Here is a 20,369-nt window from a genome sequence, read left to right as displayed (position 1 = left end):
TGTCGATCGTCGGGGCGGATTGATATGTGGTTAGGTTGTGCGTCCAAGGCGATTACTAATAGGTCATTCAGTTAGTTTGAGAAAGATCATGATCATGAAGATGCGTGTTGTGTTATCATAACTGGAAAATAAGTTGAAGTTATTATTAGTACTACGATTCTTACATGAGTAAAAAGTAGACGTTTTAAGCAACACAATAATGTTACCATTTTTTCCCATTTTTTCTGTAAAGCTATACTGAACTAGGGATATCTTCCGTTGCCTCCTGTAATATTTACATACAATGGCTGATTTGTTCAATCATATTTCATCCAGCTGGCAGCTCTGCATTTGAAATTTTAGTGGTATAACGTGTTCTCTTGACCTTCAAACAGTAGTATAAAGCCGATATTTACTACTTTATACCCTCAGTCCTATGTTATTAGGTCATCCAGCTGAGCGCCAGGCCCTTGGGCCTCTTGTTTGTCTCGTCGAAGAGCAATCCAGAGATCATTCCCTCAAGTCCCTCAATTAGTAATATCTGCCTACCTGGACAATTGGACCCCTGCAGCCACTGGGCCATCTGGTCAGATCTGCTCGAGGACACCAGCATCCTGCCTCGCTGGTCGCTTGTCCTTTTGTGTCAGGGCGTTGGCCTCTTCGCCTTCACCTTACAAGGCCAAATGCTGCATTTATTGATTCGGTTGAGAAATGCTATAGGTGTCAAAAAAAACATGGTACACTTTTAAAAATGAATACGATCATTAAGAATCTGATCAAATCCTAGTGTGGGTGGCTTAGATATTTTATGTGATATCACCCTTAGTGCTCGATTAATTATTACTTTTAGTAAGCGTCTTATAAAAAAATATTTAGGATGTTTCTGATAACTTCAGAAGTGATCTGAGTTTCATGGGTACGCAGGCTACAGCGCCATACATTGAGGAGGGCAAGTTCAAGATTGTCCCTTGTGATCTTGGCTGCCCACCAAACTGGCATGTTTTGATAAGCCGAATACTCAATCCATTCAATGAAATGTGCTAGCAGAGCAATATCACAGAAGACGGGCGTGTCTCAGCTACATTATACTAGGATTTGATTGGGTTCTAAAAGATAGTTGTCATGCAATTCAATTGTAAAAGTGTGTCATGTTTTTTTGACACAACGATGTTCACGGCAAAAGATTCGAGTAGTTGTAATTGTGTTATCTCAAAGTCAAATCGCATTTTTAGGAGGTGAGCTTTCCAAATATAGGGCAAAGCCGCAAATCTTAGCTCAAAAGGATCTGATGGTTCAAAAATGTTTGTGATCTCGCATTCGCTGACTGATCAAATCATGTGCACTCAACATGGTTCAGTTTTAAATTAATGTAGCGGAGGCCTTGGAAGGCTTGCGTGGAGCTAGCGAGCGGCGTACATTTACTGGGTGGCCATGGCAACTGTGTCATGAAATGAAAAGGTTGTCACAGCAGCGCTGGAAGAAAAGTGCATTGCTATCAGGTGCGTGGGTGGCGGGTTTGTGTCGCTGTATATTTGGATCTGCTGCGGTGGCCGAACAAGTGTGCTGTGATGTACAATTAGAAGCATTGATTTGCTTTTGTCAGTGATTTGCTCTCAATCTCATCTGTGTTAGATTTTTTAGAAGAGATAAATTGTTACAGGGCTTGTAGCATGGTATTGGCAGGAGCATTAGCAATAGTGATAGCAGCCATGTATAATTGAAGAGGTCACTCAAACAACCCGCTGAACAATATTTCCATCGAAATGGAGCTATGGTATTACACAAATGGTGATACTTAGCACTGAGTGAGAGAATGATGAGAAAATGCCAAAGATATTGGTACCAGAAAATCTATCACTAATTGAATCTGACAATGGATCTCATCAACTTCATTAACCTAAAAGTCACACCAAAACGGGAACCTCTTGAGATTTCTCTCATAATCAGTGCCATTGTTTACATGTTTGTTATGAAACGATAGCGATATTGCCAGTCCTAATATAAATGCTGAGTTGCCGTACAATGTTCTGGTTAAAATATCACTTTCTTGCCTCCAACCTGTGTGACACTATAACTCCACAAATCAAGTACCGAGGTCCGGCGTGTTGGCCAAACCGGCTTTTACTTGTCTGCAGTGTGAAAGGAAACAGGCCTAGCGCTACAATAGTGGTCTGGGTATCGAATTCATATTACATCATGTCGAGCAAGTACTATGTGCACTTACGGTACAATTCACGTAAGAAAGTCGGCCGGCTCTTAGGCCTATAATGGCAGGGCTATACAACTGTGCAAACAAGAATAGTTCAGCGATCTATAAATAGATCGAGACAGTAAAAATAGTTTATGCCGTATGGTCACTGTATGTATGGTATGCCTATGCTTTATTTGCATGACAAATACACAATGGGGAACAACGTAGGCCTGTTTGTTAAGCCGATTACCATTTGAAATAGCTGTTCTCAGAAAAGTTGTTTTAGAAAATACAGCAACCCATTGTCTTTTTGTTTTTCGACAATTGGTTTGTTTCAGTTATTGTGTGTGTGTGTGTGTGGGGGGGGGGGGGGGGCTAATTACATTGCCGCCACTTTGTCGAAAACAAGGGTTGAACACTTGCCATTGAAGTTTTCACTGATGAATAATTAAGAGAAGAATTAAGGTTGGGTGACGTAACCGATGTACCCCACCTTAGAAAGTGGGGTGGCCTAAAGAATTACTATCAGTGGGCACTCAGTCACAGTACCAGTCTTTTACGGGTGTTGTCAGGGGTGTTGGCAGTCGATTGGGGGGGGGGGGGGGGGCTATTGAGCTCTTTATTTCACGTACCTGTGGCTCATTTGCTGTATTTGACAACTTTCCGATAGCCATGGTCAGTTTCAAAGAAGTTCCTTAAAGGGGGCATGTCCACTACCGTGTGCCACCACCAGGATCTGTGTCTGGAGGTTTACCTATAATGGTGGGAGTCAAAGGATGAAATAGACTCCCCTGTTGATGATGTTGTTCACCTCTGTCCTTTTCTACCCATCCAGTTTCAGATCAATAGTTGCAGATAGGAGACGTAGGCTTTCGTATGCAGCATGCTGCTTTGACCTTTCTGACTACGACGAGCGAATAAGTATGCTTTTCTCTCATCTCTTTTCAGTTTTCTTGATAAAGTTAGTGAAATTAGAAAGCCAGATTATACTCCTTCCGAACAGGTAAGTGACAATAACACCAATTGGCACCCAACCGCAGTTGCATGGACTAATGCTCTCCGAGCATACAGAGACAGTCAGTCCTAGTCTATTTCATTTTGACCCTAAGACCTTTGACATTGCTACGCCCTCATTACCCCCCTCCTCCGAAAAAAAGGTGAAGTATGAGGTATTATTAGTACAGAGCTGTGCGATAGGCCCATACAGGTGCCGCCAGTCAAAATCGATACTTTGCCTGTAATCGAAATACTCCAGCCTTGCATCTCAATAATACGGATTAGTTTGGTGACTCACTAGAGCTGTCAGAAGCCTTGATTCAGGGGATTGCTTCATACTAGTTTTCTCCTTTCCATGTTCTAGTCCAAACCATCTTTTCTAAGGATTACAGAAAAAGAACTGTTACTAGTAATACTCGTCCATTAACTAGAACTGTGAATCACCTTGGGGTTCATCAGTATACAAATCCATCTGTCCACTTCCGTAACTTGTGCTGATAACTACATTACTAAGTCATGCGTTATGATCAAATGTGATATTATGTCCGGAATTCCTGGAAGTTTCAGCTGATAAAAATACTTGTCATTTAACCAGACTTGGCCAAATGGTGTTTCATTCTGTTGGTATTTGATATCATTATGGTCCTTTTCACAAAAAGTGTGGACATACGTAGCTTGGAGTTGTCTTGATTCATGAGAATCGAAAAAGGTGATGGTCAGGAACAAGTCATTTTCAAAGTATCTTCACCATCAAAGCGAACAAGGTGTTCAATCCAGCTTTAAAAATAACCGTGGAGGTAATGAGGAAAACAGAAGACTTGAGGCCTCGATGTCTATGGCATGACTCCAGGCACCAAAAGCAACATCTTATCGTAGGAATACGTCTTGCAGTCTTTCCCGCTATGGCCATGCAGTCCTCCGCCACCAAAAACATGTAGAGACCTTGCAGTCTTTCTCTCTATAGTCGATAGCAAGACGGCAGGATGTCTTCCAGTCTTTCCCTCTGTGGCCTGTCTCCTGCCACCAAAGCATCTTACTATTTCTCCCAACCTAATGATCTATATGGTGAAACACAGCCTCAGGCAATGACAATCACTCTGAAGTCTAGTGCATTACTCCACCAGGGTATCAGGGTGGGTATGATATTCAGCTGCGTCTCAGCAATTCTGCTGGTAGTAGCCATGGAAATTGAAAGTGGCCTTTTGAAGCGAGGGTTGCTGAGATTCGAGTTGATTGGTTTCTAAGCTTTTGACTATGATATTTCAAATGGGTAGTCACTGAGTATTCTAGTTGGTTGCAAATTGTACCATGGCAATAGTGCAAGAGTTTGATACAGCAATGCCTGTTGCCTTGTAGAGGTTGTTCTGGTTGCTCAGTTGTAAAGCAGATCTCGGACTCTATCCCATCTTGACAAACACTGCTTTGAGGTTGTGGCACCTTTGTAAGATCTCTTCCAGTAAGTTGGCAAGTTAGACATGTTCTGGGAGTGGGAGAAAACCAGATGAGCTTGTTGGTTGTCACCTGTGGCCATCCTTCTTTACTTGAACTTTGTCTCTGCACTGCAATTGGTGCGCTGGCCAAGTGGCCCTGCTGACCAAGGTCATGAAGACTTGGACGAAAACCATGGAATGAGGAGAATATTCCCCTCTTGTTGTCAGCCTTTAATAAGTTGAGCAATGTGGATGACAAAATGTGTCGGGGAGGGGGGGGGGTTGAATCCGTACAGAGCATTTGATTGTCACAGTTTAGCAGTCAGGCGTGTTAACCACTCGACTGCAGAACCTGGACAAAAAGCAAGTTACAAATCCATTTTCAAAACCTTCTGATCCCAAACCAAAATGACAGAGAGTCTGCCAGTCACAAATCACTCATCGCTAGTCTGTAAGATACTATGAGACTCAAACTGTATAGAAATATTGATTTATGGGCTGCGCATCCATACGACGCATGTACCATGATTAAGCGTGTCTTGTGTAGTGTTTCGTATTCAACCTTCCTGAACGAAAGACTCAGTCAATTCCCTGGCAACAGTTTTCTGGATTTGTCTCATTGATCTGTGATGGATTGTAATCAATTGATATTGGCTTCCAATTGGCAATAGAATGTCTACTTAAGTGTTGGCAAGTTGGTTTGAAATTCTGCTGCGGGAATTGAGGGTGTGGGTTTCGTTAGAGTCTTTTTGATCCAACGACGCAAAGCTCTTCGCAGCCTGTTTGTAAATTTGCTGAGCTCGTTGATTGAAATGTTCTGCTGCTCAGACACAGCACTTCGACTTGATGGCATTATTCTTCTGCAGTGCCAAGGCCTTTGCTGTTTCAGGGTGTGATGTTCAGCCACTGTGCTGAAAACAGCTTGTTAAAATACAACTCAATGTTTTGCCAGCATCCCTGAGGATAACTTGGCATTACAGCGTTGCTGTCTGGACGATTCTGGCTCCCTGACGTTGCTGTCTAGACGACTCTAGCTCCCCTAACTTCTTAGTTCATAAGTGGCAAATCAACCCAGATTTCGGATATCGATCAAATTGCACGCGTTATTTATGGAAATATTATATTTGGTCGAAGCCATCAGGCATCGGGAGGCCTAATTATGTCTTGATCGACAAGCCACCTGCCTTCTGATTCCCGCGCGTCCACTTCTGCAGGCACCCAGCTGAGGCATCTGGCTGATGGACTTCATGATCTGTTTATAGATTGTCTATGTGGTTGGTAGAAATTTACGATAATCGTGTTGATGTGTTTTGGAATTAGCCTGCAGGATGGCGCAAAGCTCATCGCATGATTATCAGAGTAGATCTCGTTCTTGCGATCCTAGACAGTGTTGGTCAGGTATCACCGACATTTCTAACAACTGGAAACTCGGTTCTACGTTCAAGTGACTTGCCCAAGTTCATAAACAATGTAATGAGTCCCTGTTGGGGATGGAACCCATGATGGTTGGATGGCACATTTTACCCTCCAGACCTCTATATCCGGTTCATGACGTGATTGATTACCGGTAGAGGCCTCCAGGGAGTAGGGGGTGGGAGGCTGAGTTCATTAAAATTATGGATATTGCTCAATTAAATCTCCGATTTAATTGGGATCCATATGTTAGAACAGATTGTGCATGCTGCGGGGTTCTCTCAGTAATTTTTAGATAAAGCCGATTTAATGACTGTCAAGTCGCTCAATTTAGAAAATATAGAAACTGCATTTTCAACGTTTGAGAGATATTTGAGGTTTTTGGTCGTACGAGTTGATAAAATCTGATGTAGTGAATGGGGAAAAGGCTTTGTTTCTTTAATTCATAACCATGAAACCCGAAGGAGGGAGGGGGCGGGCACCTGTCGCAACACCCTGTAGATAAGCAATCTTTGTACCTCAGGTTGTATCGCAGGTTGTAGCAAGAAAAGTCGCTAATTTGCGCAGCGCTTTTTTAAGGCAATCCAATCAACTGGATTGTCAAAGAATAAAAATACCACATTTGATAAACAGGTTGTTTTTATAAAGAGATGTTATGCAACTGTCTAAGGAGTGGGCTATAAACACATTGAATTAGTCACTCCATATTGCCCAACCAATGGGTGGGTTGTGCAGCGCTTAAATTATCGATCTTTCATAATTGCATGGAATTATTGATTTGGATTTTTTGTTATTTTTCAACATTAGTTGGAAATAAACTAGACGGGGCCATGTTCTGTTGATAAACTTCTCGGTTGTACCATCTTTAAAATGTAAAAATAAGAAATTGAAAATTGTCTGTGAAGTCATAAAAATGTGATTTCCTTGGCTATTTTCAATAATTTTCTCTTAAATTCTTGAAATGATTACCCTAATCTCTCAAGTCAAAGAAAGTCATATTGAATCAGCTGGTGTTGATCAAAAAGTCATTGGAAGATAGTTGTCTTTGAGTGGGAACCCCGCATACATGAAAGCATGGCTGGCTGGCTGGCACTTCACCTTGTTTGGCCAAGACGTATTTTGGAGAAAAACCTTTTTATGTTATTTCCTTGTCCTTCTCTGACCATAATATTCATCTTTTTCATTCCAGGATATACTAAGGTGTCGTGTATTAACATCAGGTATCTTTGAAACGAAGTTTACAGTTGATAAAGTAAATTTTCAGTAAGTATAAACTCTATACTCCATATTGGGACGTTTACTGTTTGTATGATTGATTTTATATCGTTGTTTATTTTCTGAAAGTTTCCCTGAAATCACCCACCCCACCCCTTCCTCAATGCTGGAACAAGGCTTAATAATAAAATATTTCTACTTCTCCTTCAGCATGTTCGATGTCGGAGGCCAGCGAGACGAGAGAAGAAAATGGATCCAGTGTTTTAACGATGTGACAGCCATTATATTTGTGACAGCATGCAGTAGCTATAACCTTGTACTAAGAGAAGATCCCAGCCAAAACCGCCTCAAGGAATCACTCGAATTGTTTAAAAGTATCTGGAACAACAGGTAAAAACTCAAACTTGATGACAATAAGTGCGGCAATAAGTTGATTGTCGAGAGTCAACCAGGACTCATTTGCTCTATACCCCATATTGGTTGATTTGTATCATGTAGTGTATGTAGGAGGAAACCTACACCGGTGGAGAGAGTTGCACCATCTATTTCATAAAGACGTGCTGGTTGCTTCGAATAGATGTCTGTTTGGTGACCTTTGGAAATAAACAATAGAATAGTTAAGTTATGCGTGTTCTAGAATTTAGATATTGAACTTCTTGTGAAATCAATACTGGTACTGTATTGTTGTATTAAATGTCAATTAAAACCTCAGATGCTGGGTTAAGTGTCAACTATACTGGTGGAGGTTCAAGTATATCCTGCAAAATTCCCGTAGAGGTACAATTATGATGTCATGATGATGATGATGATGATGATGATCTCTCAAATATCTTTTTCAGATGGTTGAGAACAATATCGGTGATATTATTCTTAAATAAACAAGATTTACTAGCAGAAAAAGTGAAAGCTGGAAAATCAAAAATTGAGGACTACTTTCCAGATTTTACTAGGTACACGACGCCACAGGATGGTACGTAAAATACTCACTTCCAAAAATACAATCTTGGTGGAAGCCTTAACGCTGCGTCTTCAAAGCGTTAAGGTTTATAGTCTGATATCAACTACGATATAGGTTGTCATTCGCCTCGACACTTTCACCCCGGTCTATTCTGAAACCTTTTGGCAGAATGCAGATGAGCTGCTCAACTAGTGCCACAATCTGGGACTGTTTGGTTCATAACGTTTGATGCATTTTTTTGGGTCACCCAATATAAGATTTAAGGAAATCAAAACACACCTATTCAGACCAGCATCCGGTCCATACATTTATGTCTTCCAGTTAGAGACCTGGTAATAAACAGCAAATCTTTGACCCCCAATTTCTCAGAAAAAGCGCTGCAATAATATTGCCTCCGTCTATGACCTCACTGTCTATATATGTATGTGTTGTTATTGAGAAATATGGTCTGTGGGCCGAAGGATTTGACGTAATATTATCAACATTTCCTCCTTGTCAAAACACATTCTTGCATTCACTTGAGGTCATGTAGGGGCTAGTTTGTAAGGTGTGTTACATGTACTGATGAACCTCTCTATTAAAAGACGCCCGTGGGACAGACAAATGCCATTTGAATGGAGAGGTGTCCTGATTACAGAGGTCAAATTCAATAGAAGTGACCCATTTGGGACCAAATACAGTGTCCTCATTAGAGATAGTGTCTTTATTAGAGAGGTGTCCACTAAGGGAGGTTCCACTGTATATAGAGGAGGTGGTGATGGCCTTATATGACTACAACTACTTGGGTCATTTCTGACATCGGACTTTTGGTATTTTTAGCTATTTGAAATATAAGTTCTGTGGATGATGTCATAATTTGTAACTGCCGTCTAGACCTTTCCTCAGTAAAGTCATATTGTCCATGTTTTGCATGGCCAGACCCTTTGTGAAGCAATAACTGTTTCAACAATTGACACTTTGGCCAAGATTGTGGTGGGATTTTGGGAGAAAATGAAATTTGAAAAAAATGCTGTCTTGAGGAAGAAACTGCCTAATGTATGACACAATATATGCTGTATTCTTGATGATAGTTTGACACATACGCCCTCTCTATTAAGGACATTAGTTTTGAAAAATTGGTTGATTTCCTTCAATTCGACATCTATAATCAGGACACCCCTCTATTAAGGACCGCACTTTTCAGTCCCAGGGTGTCCTTAATAGAGAGGTTCTACTGTAATCTTTGCATCTTCTGTCATTTTGCTTGTATCGTTTTCAGCTTCACCTGAGCAAGGGGAGGAGGCTGAAGTGGTCAGGGCAAAATACTTCATCAGAGATGAATTCTTGGTGAGTATGTGCTGTAGGCATAGGTCCGTGTGTTTGATAAAGTGTTCCTTTAATAAAATGACAAGTTGTTTTATCTCCAAGGGCACTGGTGTAGTTAAAGGATCACTAAAATTATTGTCACGTCTTAAAGGGACACCCTATTAATCACATGGAACTGTGCTGTGTGTGGTGGTTTGGGATATGTTGGGTGATTTTGATTGGGAACTTGACTAAACTCCACTTATGGTAAAATGCCAGTATGGCAACTTTTGGCGTCTCTGGGAGGATGGGATTTTTTATTTTCTCTGGATGTTTAGATTTTTTTCTTTGTGCAACGTGATTTATGACATGTCAGACCATGGACTTCTGCTAAGACAGTGTCAATGTCACACCTTGGTTTGATGCAATTATCACGTATGCCTCGTTAATTGTGAGAATTGGCCGACAGGTGCATGTGAGGTTTCGTACAAACTCTTTACATTCTATAGGCAGTCTTCCAAGAGGCTAGTGATCCACCTGGAGATCACTAGGTGTTCCCACCTCCACAGTTTGGTTCAGAAAATGCAATTTTGTTCCATTGCATCTCTAAGAAATATTTGTCACAGGATGCCACATCTTTACTCGAATTTTACAGATGTCAATTCAGTTGACGTTGCCTGGCCAAAATGCCACCTATCACAACCATCTCTATCCAACGTAAGAAATGATTAGCAAATGTTTGACAACTGTTTTTACTTTAGAGCCTCACAGATGAGTGCCTCTGGTGGCAGAGTCGTCAAACTTGCCGAGTCATGCGGTCACTCTCTGTTGATTTCGACATCACGGAACTTGACTTGGTTAATGCTATGTCGGCAATATCAATGGCTGATCCTTAAAGTCAGCCATTTTGTTTCCCCACATCTGAGCACCACTACAGGCGCTGATCTAAAGAGAGCCAAATTAGTTACCTGCCAAATGCTTTGCACTGGGTTACCATATGTGAGAATTGCAAATTGCAGAAAAGATATAAAAATGGTGCGAATCAAACCTTTGACCAAAGTTGGTCCGGTTTGGGCCAACATTTCGGCTCCAGCCACCTAGTCCTGATTTTAGTACAGTGACCCACCAGGAGGGTGTTAATTTCTTTTACCTGAAACTGGATTGATTTGTTACAAATGATGTCTGAGTAAATACTAATGTTTTCGCTTCGTTTTTTTCCAGAGGATAAGTACAGCCAGTGGTGACGGACGACACTACTGCTATCCACATTTCACCTGTGCTGTCGATACGGAAAATATAAGGAGGGTATTCAATGACTGTCGAGATATTATCCAGCGAATGCATCTGCGCCAGTACGAACTTCTGTGATTAATATCATTACTCATCATCTGTCATTCAAAACATGGAGCGAGATTGAGTGGGCACCCTCGCCGCTCACCACGACACATGGATTTGGATATCTCTGACGAAGTTACATACCAATTGCCATCTGGTGCCAAGTTCGTGTATTATATTCTTAATATTGTGACGATTTTGGATTACTTCGTAGCGATCACAACGGTGGCGTCACATGTTTTAGTTTTTGAATTGTGCATATGATAACTCTATGCACGAGATTAGAGTGTATGTATAAATGGCGGGAAATCCTCCGTCAGGTTGGGTACTTTTGTGAGCAGGATAACCCTTGTGCTTACAAAAATGGAACTAACTACGTATCTGTGGGTGTAAAAGTGTATCATTGGGTACATATACCTGTGCCTGCAAAATGGGCTTTGGTGCCCGAGTTTGTGATCTGCAAAAATGAAACCTAGGCGCCTGTGGTTGATCTGCAAAAATGAAACAGAAGCTGTGATTGCATTGTGGAGGGTCATTGGGACATTCGCTTTGCAAAGTGGATGTAGGTGTCATGTCAAGCATGTATGTAGAATCTGAGAGTATCAATGCATGCCAGGTGTATATGTAATGCGTATGATAACCTTAGGTGCACAGCTCGATGAATATGGATTAGTATTCTCGACCAGTGGATTTATTGACTGTATTGTCACCGGTGGAGTTATTGGTCGGTTGCGATCGCAGAAAATGGACATGGAAACATGGGACGGGAAAAACGAATCACGTCAATCAGTACGGCTGTGATGATTCCTGTGTGTGCTTTAGAACCTGTTGTTAGTTTCTAGGTATCATGACCATCTAATGTTATGAAATGGCCTGTTTTGTGGATTATGTAACCAATTGACAGTTTTATGTGACAGGGACTCACCTATTCTGAATTTGTCTTTCACCTTTCTTATCAACATCAAATAAAATCGAGCTGTCGCTGTAAAAAAGATTTCAATTTACAGTCTATGTTGTTAATCAAAAACGTCTGCTCAAAGCACAGATCTTATGCTTCAACTTCAAGACTTCACCGATTTTACGCTTCGACTGCAAATTGAACCGGTATGACAGATTAAAAATACTAAGGCACAGTGAAGATAAATTGACGAGTTTAGTTGCAAAACTAAACAAATCCAAGTCTTATTGTGTCTGCGCCCACATATTGGTTTGTTTCTTGTCGGTATTAGATTGTTTACTTTATAAGAATTTGGAATTCAGGTATGGAATCTCTTGGTCCTCAGATCTGAACAAAATGTTGGCTATTCTGATTCAAATTCATGTCATTTTCAATTCAAGCGCTGCTTGTGGTAGGTTAGCGCCTTTAAAACGTTTCGAACCAATATGTTTGTAGTTGAGCTACCAGTAACTTTATCAATACCTTGTATGTCAAGATTCTTCTCATGATGCTGCGTGATTTCTTTTGACCAAAAGAGTTGAAAGAAGCACTCTTATTTGTTAACTTTGTTTGATACAATGACGTCGGTGCTGTTGCACTTCTGTTAAAAAAGATCTAATTGTAGGAAGTGAGACGAGGACTGGGTTTCATTAGGTGTCAGTAACTTCACAGAATGTTTCATTTTTGTAGATCCGTGGTTTGTCCTATGCCTCGGAGTTCGTCTTGTTGGCTTGTTTCTTACACTGTGGGTCGAGGTTTTATCATGTTCTGTAACCTCGTCTCTAAGAGTTGAACCATACTTTGCGTGATTATGATACGAGGGTAATATCCTGGATTGCGGTTGATGGCGTAATGACATCGGATAATCATCGGTATTGATATGTGCGTGTAATATCAAGGCAATAATCAAGGCCAACTCCGATGATAACGTGAGGTTTTGAACTTGGATATCTCGCGCTAAACTGATGAATCATGGCTCTTATCGTTTGTAGCGAATGATATCTGTAACTGGGCTCACCGGTGTCGGTATGTACAAAACCGCTTGCTTGATTCGTCGGTCTCAGATTGAATGGATGTATATAGATTTAAAAATGTAGTGTTGCTTAGTGCATTCTTCTGAGGATCCAATGGAACAGGCGGTGGTCAATTTTACCTTAATTGGAACCAAAATTATGGTACAATGCGTACACTAATGTAGAGGTTTTTAGGTTCGAATTAAGTTGAAATCCACCTTTTTAGTTTGACGTCACCTATAGAAAGTAGACTGTCCCAGTTTGATTCAGATTCATTTGAAATTGGAGCAGTCCATTCTTAACGTGGGGTGTGTGTGAACAGTATATACTTGTAGTATGATGCCATGACAATTTTACACATTTGTAAAGGAAAGACATCTCTAGTTTGTAATTATTTGATTAATGAGAATATCTGATACCTGCCAGCACTTGTACTCAATGGCCAATATCCACCAAGTGCAGAGAGTGTGTGCCCAACTGCTTAAGTAACTTGGTAAGTGAGAACATTCACAAGTCTTTGCTACCTGAAATAACTATAGTGGGAAACAAATGCTAGTCTTTGGGGAAGGACCAAGTCCTATTGTGATTGACTCTGGCAAACGTAGGCACTTGAGGCTAAAGACAGATATAAAGTTATTAAATAGGCTATTGTCACCCGAAAAATATGAGAGAATTACGTTTACATCCTGATTGAATGTCTTGATGATATAATCCCATGCTAACCAATGTCCACCTACGACAATTATCACCTGGGTGTGGGCGGATTGAGTGGGTGGTTTTCTGCACGTTGCACTCCCTGCCTCCCGGCTCCACAAAAGCTGCGATTATGCAACTTATCAACCAATTCTCAAGGCAGTATTCAACGACTCTACTAATCATCCCAGATCTCCATAAAAACACGTTTGGGAAATGTGGCCTTGACTTTCAGCACACACTCTCTGCATGAAGTCATCTTTAGTTTTTTTGTCAAAATATTTTTATTCGTCAGATAAGCGCCTCTGAGCTGTGACAATTTGAAACTCAGATGCTTCTCTGTAGACCACTGTACATCAGATGCCGTGCAGTGTGTACCAAAGAAAGATGGCCTCCCCTCAAGAAAATCTGGCACAGAAGTGGATTGACCAAAATCTAGGGAGTAACTCCCTGTCTTTTAGCTACAATGCAATGTGTACTAAAAACGGGTTTACTTTCGGATAAGGGCGATGTGGCACATTACTAAGGCTGCGCGTCATTTACGACTCCGACTTTAACTTAGATAGCGAATTGTGGTTGTCAGTTACAATTTTGATTCATTTAAACTGAGAAATATTTTCACATTGATGAACTACATGTTCCTTCACCATGATGTTTTTAATTCCCGATTGGACTCGTTCATAAGACGGAAATAATGAATTTGTGGTGATAGCCGAAGACGTCTGCCGCAACTTGTTATATCCGCCTCATGCACATGTCTAATTTGGAATTAAAATATTGTTGTAAAGATGCAGGTGGAATATCAATGAGAAAATGTTTGTAAGACATTGATTATATCGCTTGATTATTGTAATTCAACCCCAGAGATGAAGTCGGAGTGGGAGTTGTAACCTCTCTAATATGAAACTTTACACCCCCACTTTTCTTTGTGGACTTGCCTAATGCATTAACAGGAAGAGTCCACACTGGGTAATGGGGGTGAAAAGGTTCAATTTTGTTTAGCTCATTGGCTGTTTTTGAGCTCTTGGTGAGCTAGTAAAAATGTTATGATGTGTAAATGCTTAAGTTCTTGAGTTACCCGTGTGCTTGGTATGTAGGTAGCGTGTCCAGACAGCCATCCAGCTATTTCTAAACGGATGTCTGTTTGTACCGTAATTTATCATGTAAAAATAATTTTATTGTTACTGATATAGGCTATTTTTTCAAGATGACATGATAAATCAGCATTCAGCTCTTTTATAGTTTGCCGATGTGGGGTAATTGAAAAAATATGACGTATTGTTCTAATTGATTTTATTCATGTGTAAGAAGATTGTATAATACATACTACACCTTTCACTATTAGACACGTGGATGTCCGTGCTCATAAAGTAGGATATGTTCTAGCACTTCTTAACTTATAACCAAAAACTAACAATTTGTAAAAACTTCATTTCTTCAAACCTCATCACCAGGTTGATTACTTTACGTCCTGGTAACAAGGTTGCATTTCTTGACCTTGACACTGGCGGTGTTATGAGGCGCCACCCTGGTGACGAGGTTCCGTTTTCAACATTGTCTCCAGGAGCAGTATTGTCGCTGTCCTTGGGACAAGGTTGCAAACTTCACAGTCAAACGCATTGTGGTGTACTTGGACACAAAACCGTTCTTGATGGAGGTGGCGGTTTCCTCCTACAGTGGTATTGATGGTATTTGGTCTGTTCTCTCTCCCAGCCACCAGGGGTCGCTCCCGATTCCCAGTTGTTCGTCCCAGCAGTGGTGTTTTAAAGTATAGGAAAAAACGATGTACTGGATATTTGAAATGACTCGAGTTTTGTTTGTGCTGACTGTGGGTTTAGTTTACCACGGCTTGGACACATGTGTGTTAAATAGCGTGTCTTGCTCTGTAAAAATCTGAAACTCCTCCACGGGGGTACGCGATGCAACTTAGCCAGGGCAGATGCAAGTAGTGCAACCTATTGTATATTAAGTGTATATATACTTGTTTGTCCCTTAGAGCATTTCATGTGATGATATGAGTCACAGCGCCCCATGGTGGCTAGAGTAGAAACTATCTTTTCGCACACCGCTGCTTTTGTGAATGCGTAGGAAAGAAAAGTCATAGACTCATTCTCGTATACATTGTACAATTTTTGAATGGCGCACATGGAATTGTCCCGTTTTATGGGAAGTGTGCGAAATAAATTTGTACAGTCGTTCACATCATCTGTTCGGGGATCTTATAAATATCACAAGCGTACCATAATAATCAATCAATATTTGTAAACAAACTATTGAGAAGTCAACTGTGTATAGTCACGATGCACCTCACGCACGCGTTTGGGACATTTTTATACATCATACGAAGCCAGGAGAACTGGAAAAATATCTTTGTGTCCACGATTTGGTTCATTTCAATATTTGTTATTGGTCGATGGTAAAAGTCATCGTTGGTAGTGGGTGGCAACAATATTTGTGTCCAAAATTTGGTTCATCTGAAATAAGTCAAGTACCATGTCCTCATACCTTGAATCATGGAGGTTTTGAAGTACCGGGGTAACGAAGATTGCATCCTGATGTAAATCGTGGGCACTGAAGGTATTTTAAAGTTTTACTTCTCTATATCTATTATCTAGGGCCTACTGTACATTTATGTTAAAAGCTATGTCAACTTTCTGTTAAGAGGTTTAAGATTCATTATTAAGACTTTGTTTTGAAATTCCTAATTTCTATTCTTAGTATGTATTTGGTGCTGTATGGCGGCAGATTTTGTAAGAGTTTCAAGCACAAAAAATTGGTGAAGAAATAGTATTGTTCATTTTCGGTCGGCAGAGAATGAACAGTACATGTCAGTTTAGTTCTACTCCAGTTTCACCAATCTAGGACTGGTTCATTGACTACCCAGAAGTCAACTAAATGAGTGGCCTTGGGTCGGTGAAACTATAGTATCTCGAAGAAATCATGAAAAAGTCGTGGCAAATAGACATTTGCTTTGTAAGCAGTGTGAGATACTACCACACCTGAAGTAGTTTATGCTTTGATGGCTAGGTGGCAATAGTGCATGGGTAGAAAATGGAAAATCAATAATGGCTGGGAAGGCCATGGCCAAAGTCATTAACGCTTTGGTACTGACATTTCACCACTTATCTCAATAACTTTGAAGTCAAGCCCATGTTTTGGACTATTCCGAGTTAGATGGTATTTGCATGGTCTCATTTTGGTGAGGTCTTGCATATAGTAAGTAGCAAATCCAAATTAAAAATTCGTTGTGAGCACTTCCACTGTAATAAAATTGTCATGAATAGCCTGTTGCTTCATGTACTCCGTCTTCCAGGAACCTTTATTGACAATTGGCTCATCTTGAGGGTTCTAATATCCACAAAAGTCAATCGATCTTGAATGGCACTGGTATATTGTATTAAGAGGCCTGTGTTTTAATGCAATATACTGGCTCATCAGCATGGTCGGTCTTGAATTTGGGGTCTAACTATGATATGTTAGTGTCAAATTTGACAGTTCACATCCATTCTTTCTCTAAAATGAAATAAATAAGAGCACTATGAGGAGAATTGCTTGGATCCCAAGACTATTTTAAACCTATTTGTCTTTGATGCCTTCAAGTTCATGTATATCAAACAGCACACTTATAATACATACACAACCACTTAATTGTGTTGTGAAACTTTGCTAAATGTTGCTAAGTAAAGGACCGGAATTTCACCGACCTGAGGTGAACACGTCTGCTTGCTGGTTTCAGCCAGCAATATGTGTTCGTTTCTGTGAAGTGATGGTCGTGCTTGGGCAGTCGGAGCCCATCTGTTGGAGATTATTCCGCAAAAGCCCCCTTCAGTAAAGCAAGTGAAGGCAGTTCCAGTTGACACCTCAATGTTTATCATAAGGCTGCCATGTGGGACCTTGCCACATGGTCAGAATGGGCACAAACCTAAAGGCCTATCGTAATACCGGTTGACATTGGCCCAAAGTGGGGTGAAATTGTCGCATAGATATTCCATCTGACAGCTTGAACCATGCATTGTGAATCTTAGATTTCTACTGAATCTTTGTACAAAAAATATGTTAAGATTACTCGGTTGGCTAAAATACAAATAAGATCTAAGAGGTGGAGCTTTTTATTTCATCCCTCTTCACAATACTGTTGAAACATTGGTGTGTGTTCTCACATTTACTTTAGAATATGCATCGACATGGAAAACGTTTTAGATCCCTGTTCAGTTGAATCCTTTACGATTTTTAATAACATGCCACCAAGAAGTCCCTCGCTCCCTGCAGGATCCTTGCGTCGTGTTAATTGCGTGTACAATGTTATTGTGTTAGCCTAGGGAGTTTGTTTTCTACGGATCCACATTCAACTTCTCGGTTCTTTCTTCGAGGTGGAGTTACCAGCAGTTTGCCTCTCCTAACAACTGTTAGCCAACATGTAGTTCTAAATATCTTGTTTGGGCATCCAAGGGGCAGGACGGCAAAGTCAGAAAATTGAAGCTTTTTGGTGTGAAATGCAAAATGTACAAATTTAGGTTTGTAGTAGGTTATCTTCTATAATCCACATAACCATCGAGTGTTTAGAGCCATTTAGCCAGTTTGTCACAGCTGGTTTTAAGGAATTTTGTAATCATTCTTTTGATTTTGGCAAGTTTGGCTACATCATTCGGATTCCGATCTAATTGACCCATGGTCATCTTCAACGGGAGACTGAAACTGGCTCGTCTCATTTTTCTTGAATGGGGGTCATGGACAGACAGATCGTTCTTATCAAACTTTGTGGTATTCTAAACATAATACCATTGGTAAGGTTTTATGATATTGTGAATTGGGTTCTCAAATATTGAAACACTGTATTCGAACATTTGTGTAACAATTCTCATTGTGAAACAATTCCTTCTCAGTTACTGAAGAGGTGTTTCTTTGCATTCTTCTTCCCATCATCATAATACTTTACCTTGAGCTTTGAAAAAAGAAAATTTGGAAATATTCCTCCAGACAGACTACCAACACACCTCTCAAATTATTTATTTCTATGCCACAGAATCTCTTATTAAGTTTGTGTTTTTTATATAAGATAATATTGAAATTATCAATTGTAGTGTATAATACAAAGATTATGTGGCAGAGGAACCCGGAGGTGTGTTGGATGTCTTTTGAGGGATTGCCGAGCGACGCCCCTGCCCCCTACGATGTCATTGTAACATCTTAAAACAGACCACATCTAAGTGTATTTATTTCATGCCACTGTGATTTTCTTTACATATGTGTCCATGTCTGTATTGTAAATTAAATCAATTTCTTATCAAAGACAATAATTACGTTGTTGTGTTTGTTTTTGTCGTCTGCTCAGATTCATTTGTAGTGCACATTGATTGGAGACTTAAATGAGAGCAGCGATCGAAGTTACAGGACATCTCCTTTCTCTGATTAGGCCGTTTTAGACTGATCAGTAATCAACAGTGCTCTTTTTCTTTGGCAATTCACTGCAAACTCGACCAGGAGCCATCTTGACATTCCATTGAGTCACACATTTTGTGACAGCTGCGAAGGAGAAATTGGGCTATATGAATATAGACTGGGCACCTTTCTTGAAGATAAGCTCAAGTACTCAGCTTAGCAACACAACTTGCCACCTGGACCCTTCTGCCTCTAGTAGCCCTTCTATCACTCTGTGCACTTGGCAACTCAAGTAGCTTACATGAGGTACCTTGTGTAACTGGGACAACAACACCATGACCCTTCTGCTTCTGGTAGAGCTTCAAACTTGCTATCTGAAGATGGCCACAAAAAGACTTGGGAGTATGTAGACAGGCTAAAGTACCCTATTTGGCAACTCAAGTAGTCAACCCAAGGTCCTTTGTGTACCTGGGCTAACCTCAGGACCCCTCTGCCTCTGGTAGAGCTTCAATCTTGCTATCTGAAGATGGCTACAAGAAGACTTGGAATATGTACATGTAGACAGGCTGAAGTACCCTATTAGGCAACTCCAGTAGCCAACCCGAGGTCCCTTAGTGTGTACCTGGGCCAACACATGGACCCCTCTGCTGCTGGTAGAGCTTCTCAAGACAGACTCAAGAACATTACCAGGCAACTCAAGTAGCCTTCCCGAGGTCCCTTGTGCACCTGGGCCAACACATGGACCCCTCTGCTGCTGGTAGAGCTTCTCAAGATAGACTCAAGAACATTACCAGGCAACTCAAGTAGCCTTCCCGAGGTCCCTTGTGCACCTGGGCCAACACATGGACCCCTCTGCCTCTGGTAGAGCTTCAATCTTGCTGTCTGAAGATGGCCACAAAAAGACTTGGGAGCATGTAGACAGGCTGAAGTACCCTATTTGGCAACTTAAGTAGTCAACCCGAGGTCCCTAGTGTACCTGGGCCAACACCAGGACCCCTCTGCCTCTGGTAGAGCTTCAATCTTGCTATCTGAATATGGCCACAAGAAGACTTGGAGTTTGTACATGTAGACAGGCTGAAGTACCCTATTTGGCAACTCCAGTAGCCTACCCGAGGTCCATTGTGTACCTGGGCCAACACATGGACCCCTCTGCCTCTGGTAGAGCTTCAATCTTGCTATCTGAAGATGGCCACAAGAAGACTTGGAGTTTGTACATGTAGACAGGCTGAAGATTCTATCTCCCCCACACAACCTGGCTGAAAGCTTGGTCTCAACTGAATGATTGGGCATCATTTCTTTTCTGTCCCATTGAATGGAGTGCCAGGGATCTGTGTACGAAATGTAACCAAGTCAGAAGACAAAATAGGCCAACTTCATCTTGGAACGCGTTGTTGGTGGTGACAACTGGTTGATGAACTGCAGTTTGTCTTCATTTCTGTCACTGAGGGCGGATTGAAGGTTGAAGTCTTGAAGGGGGTTTGGGAGACCAGAACGATTTTGTCCCCAGTTTTTGGACAAGGCTTGATTTTTAAGAGGGATGTCCAAT

At 41.0% G+C, this 20,369-nt stretch overlaps 1 protein-coding gene across 2 annotated transcripts in view; it reads left to right on the top strand.

Annotated features, from left to right (window-relative positions):
• The window catches only part of LOC135496282 (guanine nucleotide-binding protein G(s) subunit alpha), a 42,919-nt gene extending 24,178 nt beyond the window's left edge, over window positions 1-18,741 (top strand). For both annotated transcript variants that reach the window (XM_064785530.1, XM_064785529.1), the window contains exons 6-11: window positions 3,119-3,173; window positions 7,199-7,272; window positions 7,435-7,614; window positions 8,064-8,194; window positions 9,441-9,508; window positions 10,688-18,741. In XM_064785530.1, the coding sequence (XP_064641600.1) occupies window positions 3,119-3,173; window positions 7,199-7,272; window positions 7,435-7,614; window positions 8,064-8,194; window positions 9,441-9,508; window positions 10,688-10,834 (655 nt within the window). In that variant the 3' untranslated portion in view covers window positions 10,835-18,741. The remainder of the gene's footprint in view (window positions 1-3,118; window positions 3,174-7,198; window positions 7,273-7,434; window positions 7,615-8,063; window positions 8,195-9,440; window positions 9,509-10,687) is intronic.
• The last annotated feature ends 1,628 nt before the right edge of the window (window positions 18,742-20,369 follow it).

Source organism: Lineus longissimus, chromosome 11 (assembly GCF_910592395.1).
Source record: "Lineus longissimus chromosome 11, tnLinLong1.2, whole genome shotgun sequence".
NCBI classification, from domain to species: Eukaryota; Metazoa; Nemertea; class Pilidiophora; order Heteronemertea; family Lineidae; genus Lineus; species Lineus longissimus.
Note: the sequence above shows the minus strand (reverse complement) of the source record. Positions and strands in the feature narration are given on the sequence as shown.